Genomic DNA, 10,298 nt, shown 5'->3' with positions numbered 1-10,298 from the left:
TCCTTTCTTACTTTACTTTGGATTATTTTTACCCAGTTCCTTATTTCTTCTTCTATTAACCTGGAAGTGATACATTCTACTGTTGTTTTTAATATAGTCACCCTAGAAATGTCAACATACACACTTGCAAGTCAAAGTCTAGAGTTAATAGCTTGCCCTTTGCTTGGACAATGCAAGGAATTTAGAATAAATGAACTTTAATAACTTCCTGCTTATGTATATATAATACTAATGTGGCAATTTTAACCCCTCAAGACATTTTAATTGTTTTATACACTTTAATATTATTTGACTGTCCACATATATGCTATGTTTTGGTTGTCATACTTTATTACATCTCAGATTCTACATCCATGATATTAGTCTCAAATTTTTTTTTATAATGAAAGGTGATAGATTGTATTAAGAATACTGCTTTTAGAGTCAAACTGCTTTATTTTTATACTTTTTAAAAAATAAAGCAAAACTAGAGGGATACCCCAAACCATGCCCAGTGTCACTTCTAGTCAGTGGCAGAAGCAGGATTCGAAACAATGAAGCCCTTATTTTAAACCCAATAGCATCTCCTCCATTGTGAAGGGATTCTTATAACCCATAGTCTAAGAAGTCTGCTGGTGGCACAAGAGACCAGAGCCATCTTCACTGTCAGCAAGCTTTATGTAGAAGTTCAAATCCCTCTCATGCCTTGAGGTTCATAAAGGTTCATAAATAACTCCTCTGAAAAGCTTAAGCTAAGTACAGGTGACTTGAATTTCAGCCTTATGAATGCTTTTAAAATAAACTTCTCTGTGTTTCTTGCACATTTATTAGCTTGCCAAAATAGGTAACTGGAACTGTCTTGCAAATTTTACAAGATAAGACTGCTTCCATATATATCCAGTTCTGTGTTTGGGCTCTGAAGCACTGAAGCCTGCTGCACTTATTCCCAGGACAGACCCTTGTTCTTTAAAGCAGAGAATTGAATTTCCCCTGATACAAAGTCACTTGGATGTTGTCAAGCCATAGGAGAGATTGTATGATGGAACTGTTAAATGCTGGATAGATTTGGAAGCTATCTTTGGTGAAGAGGTTTCTTTCAGAAGTGTGGTTAGCACAGAGCAATCTTCCAGGTCTTCTAGGTTTTCTACTATCTCTATAAGCCTTTCTACAGCGTGGCAGGACAGTGTCCTGCAGGAATTGGCTCTGAACTTTTCCTGTAGGTCCTTCTGGCTCAGAGGCTTCCTCCAGTGACCGTAGAAGGTATCCGAACGCTCTGTGAAGACGGCTCCATCCTTGAGGGCAACACTCATCTCACAGTACAGTGTGTTGAAGTTTGGTAGGTTGTCTCGAGGGTGCTCCAGCTCCACCTTACCAAGCAGCTCTCTCACCTGTGGCCTGTCGATCTGGCGTTTGTGGAAGGCTGGGACAGTGATGACACCGTCGAGCAGCATGACACAGGCCACATACTGGAAGGAGTGGCGGGCTTCGTGCTCGGATTTGGGCAAGGGCCTGTTCACATACTGCACATCTGGAATTCGAAGCACAATTCTCTCAATGCGGTCAATGGGGAGCGGGGCTTTGTCTGTTACAAGGTGCCTTCTCACAGATGCAGCTGTGTCTGCCACCCAGTGGGTGGCCAAATGGGCAGGGAAACGCTTGAAGGCCACATCCTGCTTCTCCAGAAGCCAAGTGTGTGAATCTAGGTCTGGAAGGACTTTAGGAGAATAGTTGGCATAGAAGGCCCCAAACCCTGTCTCCGAATCCAAAATCCGTTTGTTTCCCTGGAGACCCAGCATTGCCAGGAAAGCAGCTTCCAGCCCATGCCTGGCAGCATTGCCCACATGAAGTGGCTTGGTCTGAGTGGCAGCATTTGCCATGGGTGCCTCAGCGTGAGAAACAGCAATAGCCAGGGCCTCTTGGCACTCTGTCACGCTGAGCCCAAAAAACTTAGATGCAGCGGCAGCACTCCCCAGGGTTCCCACCACTGAGGGGGGATGGAATCTGAAAAGCAAAAGAACACAGAGGTGGAGACTTACAAACTTCAGCTGCCAGGGGGCAGTATAGTACAGTGGTCAGGAGCTGAGCTAATGGAGCCCTAAGGCCTACATTCAAATCTCAGCTCTTCCTATTAGCTATGTGATCTTGGAAAAGTTATTCAACTTCTCTGTACCTGTTTTCTCTTATATAAAGTGATCATCATCATCATCATCATAGTAAAACTCCCTTGTGAGTTTTGAATAAACTCGTATAATTACAGCAGGGCCTGACCCATAGTAAATTACTTACAAATGGGACTGTTATAGTTGGGCTTCCCTGGTGGCTCAGCTGGTAAAGAATCTGCCTGTAATGCAGGAGACCTGGGTTTGGACCCAGGGTTGGGAAGATCCCCTGGAGAAGGGGAAGGCTACCCACTCCAGTATTCTGGCCTGGAGAAGCCCATGGGCTGTATAGTCATGGGGTTGCAAACAGTCGGACACGACTGAGTGACTTTCACTTCACTTTCACTGTTACAGTTACTGCCCAGAAGGCAAAAGTTGTTGATTGCTGAAAGCCTCTGTAAGTAACTGGAAAAACTCAATAGAAACTGTGAGCGCTCACTCAATATTCTTATTTACTCCTCCCCCAGAAGGCTGGAACAAATGGCAAAATAAATATTAGACTGAACCATCTGATACAGTCAGCGCTGGACCATTTTTGATCTGTGGGTTGAGCAGTCAGGTTTAGGGTATTCTGTTCTCATTCGTCTAAAGGACCCTAGAAATACCAAAGTATATTTCTGCTTTGAGATGAGCTGAGGGCTGTCCGGAGTACCCATGGGCCAGCACGTCATAATCACCTTGGGGTGAGGGAATCCAGATCTGTTTATGGTCCTGGTTGCTCAATTGGCTCTCTAAACCCAGAGGAGACTTTTCACTAGCACTTCTGAGATCACACTTTTCTATATGGAATAAACAGTTTGATATCTGGTTGAGTGGACTTAACTGCCAGTACTAATGACAACAGCTTCCACTGAGCCAACCTCTATATCAGAAAGCTCCACAGAGAGAATGACTAACAGATGGAGGGAAGGTGGCTGCCTCAGGAGGGGGCGCACTTTCTCCATACCTCTTTGGTATGTCACAGGCTTCTTTGGAGAAACGCAGTAATCGGCCTTGCACTTCAATACCAACATTGAAAGCCAGCAGCAGGTCAAGGCCAGAATACTTTGGACTTGGTGGCAGGGCTTCTGATAGAGCCATAAGGACAGGAAGGACAGCTCCAGAAGGGTGGGTAGCAGGGTGCCATGTGTCATCAAAATCCATTGAGTGGATCTGTGTGAACAGACACACAAACAACAACCAGAACCTAAATGTGTCTCCCTTCATGTGATGGCTTTTGGACCAGCCAGGGTTTATTTCAGTAACAACCTTGTTTGATGTGACATTTTTAGATCTGATCCTCTGAACATTAAACCTATGAACTGGCTGTGATTCTTAATCACATGGTTGGGCACTAGATATGCTGTCCTCTGGCCAGATGAAGTGGGACCTTCCAGAGCAGCTAGTGAACTGTAAGGAGCTTGGGTCTTACTCAGGGGTCACCATCGGAAAGATCCATACCTATAAACAAAGCTGTAGAATTCGGTAGCTTCTCCTCCCTCCCTCTTTGACCTTTCAACAAGTCACATGAAGAGTTTAATGTCATTTATTCCATATCAGGCCATATTTCCAGAGCCCTTTTTATTATGAAATAATTTCAAATCTATAAAGAAGTTGCAAGAACGCTTGAACCCAGATCAACTATTAAGCTATATTTTTAGATCTTTATTTTCTGCTATAAGGTTTTATTCCTCCTCATCCCAGTCACTTGCTTTTTCCTTCCATGAAATGGTAATAACCAGAAGTTCAATTTAAAATAGGTTTTTGTCTCGTGGCTGGTGCCTTCCCCATGGCTTACTGGATGTTTACTTGTGGATGCACTATCAGATTTGACTTTCGATATTCTGAACTACTGTCCCCGTAAACCGTGAAAATATCTCAGAAATCCCAACAAGCTCACGTCCAAATTATATCTTGTAGACTGCTCCTGACACACAGAAAAGGCACATAAATTGTCTCTCAGATGAGAAGTCCTGATTTTTGCTTCAGAAAAAAGAGACACCAGATGGTCCTTGTTTCTATCTTGATAAATATCTGCTGATTGAATGAAAGGCTGGTTGCTAAATAGAAACTGATACTGGCCACAGCAGAAGGGATTAAGAAGGAATTGAGTCTGGATATTTAATTTAGAGTTGAGATAACTTAGGAGCATTTTTATCAAAATATTTCCATCTTATTTCCTCTTCTTCACAATTTCAAAAAACATCAACTCACTGTAAAAACATGAAATTGAAATTACAACATAGGAGAGAGGGCAGGCTCCTCCACCTCTCTGAACTTCAGTGAACTCATCAGTAGAATATGAAAACTGGGAAATTTCTGAGATATCTTCTGGCTCTGAAATTATTCTGATTGTTGAACAGTACAAAAAAATGGAAATCTCCTTACAGCCACACCGTTAACGAAAGCAGCATAGGTTGGTGGGAGCCTGAGTTCTGGCTGGCCCCAAACAGTGCTGGATACATTGGAACTATAGATCTGGAATGAAAGAATATCAGTCAGTGATACAGGGTATGAACCCACATGCCAAGTCACCATTTCAATAGTTGTTCTTCATCTTTGGAGACACTACTTTATTACCCCTTATTGAGCCCCTTGTGCTAGATTGAAGCCCTAGTTATTGGATTTCTCTCTTCCTTGTAGAAGAAAAATACAACTTTCTCCCTGGAAGGGAGAGGAGATGCTGTCACTTAATCCCAGACTGTGATCCCTAAGGGCACCAAAGAATGAAGTCTGAATTTACTCTTATTTACTCCTTGGAGATAAACACTATGAAAAGATGGACTGGTCGTCTCTATCAAGAGTATTCTTTGGTGCGTGGGCACACATCTCCAATGTAAACACCTGCAGGATGGTCCAGGCTTTTCTCCAGAAAATCTTCAAGTCTTTTCAAGAGCAAATGGCTCAGGGCAGGTGCTATAGCTGCCAAGACTCTCAGGTAAAACTGTGCTTTCAGTTATAATAGTAATCAACTTGAGACATTGCTAGCCTTAAGATTAAGACTGGTATTAAGACAGTAACTTAGTAAAGGACGTGGATGTATATTAAGCCTCAGGTAATATAAAGCATAGATGTACATATGTGAGAGCTGAACCATAAAGAAGGCTGAACACCGAAGAATTGATGCCTTCAAATTCTCATGCTGGAATCCCTTGGACAGCAAGGAGATCAAACCAGTCAATGCTAAAGGAAATCAAGCCTGAATGTTCATTAGAAGGACTGATGCTGAAGCTGAAGCTCCAGTACTTTGGCCACCTGATGTGAAGAGCTGATTCATTGGTAAAGACCCATATGCTAGGAAAGATAGAGGGCAGGGGGAGAAGTGGGCAAGAGGATGAGATGGCTGGATGGCCTCATTGACTCAATGGACTTGAGTTTGAACAAACTGGCAGCGAAACACAAGGAAGCCTGGCGTGCTGCAGTCCATGGGGTCGCAAAGAGTTGGGCACCACTGAGTGACTGAACAACAACAACAAATACAGCATCAGTTCAGTTCAGTCACTCAGTCATGTCTGACTCTCTGTGACCCCATGAATTGCAGCACACCAGGCCTCCCTGTCCATCACCAACTCCCGGAGTTCACTCAGACACGTCCATCGAGTCAGTGATGCCATCCAGCCATCTCATCCTCTCTCATCCCCTTCTCCTCCTGCCTCCAATCCCTCACAGCATCAGAGTCTTTTCCAATGAGTCAACTCTTCGCATGAGGTGGCCAAAGTACTGGAGTTTCAGCTTTAGCATCATTCCTTCCAAAGAAATCCCAGGGCTGATCTCCTTCGGAATGGACTGGTTGGATCTCCTTGCAGGCCAAGGGACTCTCAAAAGTCTTCTCCAACACGACAGTTCAGAAGCATCAATTCTTCGGCGCTCAGCTTTCTTCACAGTCCAACTCTCACATCCATACATGACCACTGGAAAAACCATAGCCTTGACTAGACGGACCTTAGTTGGCAAAGTAATGTCTCTGCTTTTGAATATGCTATCTAGGTTGGTCATAACTTTTCTTCCAAGGATAGAAAAGCATAAAACTGGAAACCAGCATGCTATATTCAGCAGGCGCTCTCTCTAAAATGAAGAGTAGAGCAGTAGAACAGAAATGCGTATCCCTGGATACATCTCACAAACAGGGGTGTGTGTACACCTGGCTTTAGTTCTAAAGTAGACATGGAGCTCCTTACTTTACTGTATCCACTGGCTTTGTGAAACACTTCTGTGCTGGTTCCCAGGAGCCCCACTCCCAGAGCATCCAGAACCATCCTCTTGCTCCGCTGAATGACACGATCTGTCAGGTGGCCCACCTGCAAGCCGTGGATCACTTTGGCAAAGCTTTCTGTGACAGACTTTAAAGGCAAGACTGTTATAGGAGTGCTGCAATTACTCTGTATTCACACACTTCCTTTCTACATGAGAACGCAAGGTACTTCTGCATAAATAGTATGCTCCACTGCAGAAAACCCAGTTGGTCAAATTAAGTTCAGATCCTAAAAAGTGACATGTAGTGAACACATGTATGAGGCAGAGGGGTGTGGAAATGGACGATGGCCAGTTTCTGTCCTCAGTTGAGTTGAGGACGCAGAGTAGCAAGCAGATCGTGGCCACAGAGTGTGATGGGCTTTGGTGGGCTCAGGAAGAGACTAAGAAGGGGAGAAGAGGAGGGTTATCTGGCCCATCAAGTGAGCATGCCTGGGCGTGGAGGAGGTCCCGGGGACTTCCCTGATGGTCCAATGGTTAAGACTTCACCTTCTAATATAGGGGGTGTGGGCTCGATCCTTGGTCAGGGGGCTAAGATCCCACATACCTTGGGGCCAGAAAGCCAAAACATGAAACAGAAGTAATATTGTAACAAATTCAAAAAAGACTTTTAAAATGGTCCACATTAAAAAAAAAAAACTTAAGAAAGAAAGATAGTAGGGGACCCCAGCAGACCCCCTGACGAGTCCTGAGCACCACCCCATGTGCCAAAGAATAAACGATCTCTTTGTGGCCCCTGAGGAAGGGAACACCAGGAAACAAATGTGCAACTCCTCAGCCATCTTTCACCTTGGGCCGTCTATTTCTAAAATATCTTTTTGGCCTTGATTATTTTCCTGGCATTTACATCTGTTCTTAGTAAAGATGCTATGACTAATGCATAAATTATGGTAAAATAAAGAACTCAGGTTCAATCCCTGGATGGGGAAGATCCCCTGGAGGAGGGCATGGCAACCCCACTCCAGTATTCTTGCCTGAAAAGTCCCATGGACAGAGGAGCCTGGTGGGCAACAGTCCATAGGGTTGCAAAGAGCCTGACATGACTGAAGTGACTTAGGACACACTCATGCACGTATTTAATAAATATTTCACGAGATATTGCTATGTGTCTGCCCTGTGCTAAGCACTCTAGAATACCAAACCAAGATATTATGGTTCCTACCACAAAAATACTTATCTTCTCCAGGGGACTAAGGACGGTAGACAGATAATTAGAAAAGCAGTATGGCAACATCATAATGGATAATTGCTAAACTAGAAGGTTAAAATTCCATGAACTTTAACTGATTCATTTCTTCCTATTTTTTTTAATCAGAGAATTACATCTATTCTTGGCAAAACATTGATGAGAAACAAAATGCATTTAATTAGACCATCCAGAGGCTATGTGAAATATTGAAATGACATTTTTAAGGTAGAAGCAGGTAACTCTTCAAAGGAGAGGAACTGAGAAAGCTGAGAAGAAAAGGAAAGCTAGAAAAACCAGTTTAAATAAGCCCCATAAAAGGAAGCAATACCTTGAGCATCATGTTGTTCTAAAGAGGAGGCTTGTCTCCGGAGTGAATTGGGGAGAAATTTGGTTACCGGTGACTGTTTTTATATCTCTCCCTTCTCTCAAAACCATTCTCTTTCATTTTTTTTCTAACTTGAAAATTTCCACTATTTCAACACCTCCTAGCTAAAATCACTTCAACTTCCTCTGTAAAGAGTTGTTTAACTTGCCAGTAAACTAACTAAATAAACCTAGAAAGTACAGTAGCAATGATCAAATGAGTCCTCACAGATATCAGAAAAGTACATTGATGGCAAAACTAGGCATCTTGTGCCTAGATGCTATCCATCACAATCAGAAAAATAGTCACACTCTTTTATATAGGTGTTCTCAGTTTTGTCCTGGGGAAGTAGACATGGATTTTTGGAAAAGATCAGCAAAAAAAAAAAAAAAGTCATAAACTAACTTACAATATTGTAATGAAAATTGAAAAAAATTAAATGTCCCCCAAATGTGACTTGATTTGAAGAGAAAAAGTTAGTTTTACATAACCTCCTTCTCCTTCTGCCTCTGTAACTCAGCTTGCCCCTTGCAAAATCTAGATCGTGTAGGTCACATAGTCTCAGAAAGTGGGAACTCGCAATACTAGGAACTGGAGTTTATCTCACTCACTCTTGTCCTGCTCTTTGCAATCGCCCAGCCCCTGCAAACCTGCTTAATCACGCCTGTTTGTGTAAAGGTTAGGCATCCTCCTCCCCATCTTGACCACTGTTGCCATGCTCCTGAAACCCTGTAGTTTAAACCAGCCTATTAACAGCTAGAGTTGCCCACTACAGTCTGTTTATAACAACTCTGTAAACCCTTTGTTCGGGGCTCAGAGCTTGGAGTGTTAACTCCCCTGGGCCCGCTGGTGTAATAAACCTGAGTTCTTCAACTCTCCAAGTGTGGTACTTGGTTTCTCGAGTACTAGTTTCTGCAACAGGTTAAGTGAAATATGGCATGCACAGTATTTAAGGAGTACTCTCATTTTCCCCTTCCATTTCACCTCTGCTAGTCACCATTGTCAGGGACAAATATGCCTTCCAGAAGTTTCTGAGGTTGTCTGAGATTAAGAACCTAGAAGGGCATTGAGTATTTATCACAGTTCTTCTCAGATGTTACCTTGTTTGCTCCTGAACTGCATTTTCCAGTACATGCAGATCACTGGCTCCTGGTCCTCTGCCTGGTGTCCGGGATCTATTGCCGGCCTCCCTGCTATGGCCCAAGTGGACTTGAACACAGCTTGTCTGGGCCTTTTTGTTTATAATCGGTCACTTCAGGTTAGCTAGTCTGAACCTAGCTCTGGTCCTCTAGGGAATTCTCATTGCCCTCAGGCTGCCTAGCTCTGCGCCATTGGTTTGTACAGGGGGTACCAGAAAGGTTGAGCTTGTGGTTGCAGGTGAAGTGGCAGAATTCTTCTTTGAGGATGATTGGCTGTTAATTTCAGAGGAAATCTCCTAGAGCCTTGGGGTTCTACCTGGGTCCTGTCACAGAAGAAAGAATTTGAGACAAAGAGAAACTAAATGGTTCTGCATAAAAATTCAAACGGCTGTCTCTCCAGCAGTCAGTGTCTCTCAGAGAAAAGGTTAAGTGCTTTGCTTCTCTTGGTTGGGGCTCTGGAGACACGGTCAAGGCATTAGGAACCTCTGTGGATGGCTGGGGGTGATACCCTGGTTTTAAGTCAGAACCACACACGGGTTGGGGGTGAGGCTGGAGCTGGGCAGGTAGTCAGCAGGGAACCCCATGTTGGAAGGGCCCAGGCAGACAAAAATTAACAGCAGTGGACCCAAATATCTAATTTGAAGTTTTTCTTTGCAATATAATAGTTCATCTTTCTTAGGAAAGTTTGTTACAGGCTACAGCCTATGTCAGCTGTGCTTTGGGGAGTGAAGGCAGGGTGATCATTTATGTATAAAGAAGGCTGGGGGCTACCAGTCAGAGAGAGAAATGACCAGGAGCAACATGGAGGGGTTATCCCAAGCAGTTAAGAAAAATTCAAAGGAGGCGTATCCAATTGTACCTAGCTGAATGATGCAGGGAAGAGGGACCAGAAAGGATGACACTGGGGCATGTTTGGATTCTCTTAAGCCAACTGCTGACTAAAGTGGGCTTCCCAACCATGGTCCAGACTGGGGAAACCCAGAGCCAGGCTCCATAGTGGCATGCACAGTGGTTGTGAGCATCAGGGTACCATTTCAGACAATTTGTTTTATATCAGTGGACTCCAAAGCCAGGTTCCAGTGGACGGGTGAATTTCTGCATCCAGGAGTAAAGTGAATATTTGGGTAGGAAGGGCAAGATAGGTATCTGGGGCCATTAGGATAGACCCCAGCAAGTAAGGATAATCACATCATAAGATTTTGTGACGCATTGCTTGATAGTCCACATAAATTGGTGTT

At 43.7% G+C, this 10,298-nt stretch overlaps 1 protein-coding gene across 4 annotated transcripts; it reads right to left on the bottom strand.

Moving 5' to 3' along the window:
- Positions 1–415: 415 nt before the first annotated feature.
- ACOD1 (aconitate decarboxylase 1) lies at positions 416–8,675 on the bottom strand. Of its 4 annotated transcripts, none has more exons than XM_069602341.1 (5): positions 7,886–8,675; positions 6,296–6,457; positions 4,506–4,595; positions 3,085–3,290; positions 416–1,980 (listed from the first exon to the last, which is right to left on the bottom strand). In XM_069602341.1, exons 1-5 carry the CDS (start codon positions 7,895–7,897, stop codon positions 981–983), a joined length of 1,470 nt encoding a protein of 489 aa, XP_069458442.1. In that variant the 5' UTR covers positions 7,898–8,675; the 3' UTR covers positions 416–980. The 4 variants fall into 4 exon arrangements, with proteins under 4 accessions (XP_069458442.1, XP_069458444.1, XP_069458443.1 ...); XM_069602343.1 differs by having other exon boundaries at positions 6,296–6,471; positions 7,886–8,629; XM_069602342.1 differs by having other exon boundaries at positions 6,296–6,415; positions 7,886–8,426.
- Between the last annotated feature and the right edge of the window lie 1,623 nt (positions 8,676–10,298).

The sequence above is a fragment of the Ovis canadensis genome, chromosome 10 (genome assembly GCF_042477335.2).
Source record: "Ovis canadensis isolate MfBH-ARS-UI-01 breed Bighorn chromosome 10, ARS-UI_OviCan_v2, whole genome shotgun sequence".
NCBI classification, from domain to species: domain Eukaryota; kingdom Metazoa; phylum Chordata; class Mammalia; order Artiodactyla; family Bovidae; genus Ovis; species Ovis canadensis.
This window is presented reverse-complemented; position numbering and strand designations above follow the sequence as displayed.

What these genes read in the sequence shown, in the direction of transcription:
- ACOD1 (XM_069602341.1), bottom strand. An exon ending in AAGCCAGTGGATACAGTAAA is followed by an intron (nt 4,596 to 6,295) that starts GTAAGGAGCTCC and finishes CTTTCATTCCAG; the next exon opens with ATCTATAGTTCCAATGTATC. An exon ending in CTTTCGTTAACGGTGTGGCT is followed by an intron (nt 3,291 to 4,505) that starts GTAAGGAGATTT and finishes CTGTTCACACAG; the next exon opens with ATCCACTCAATGGATTTTGA.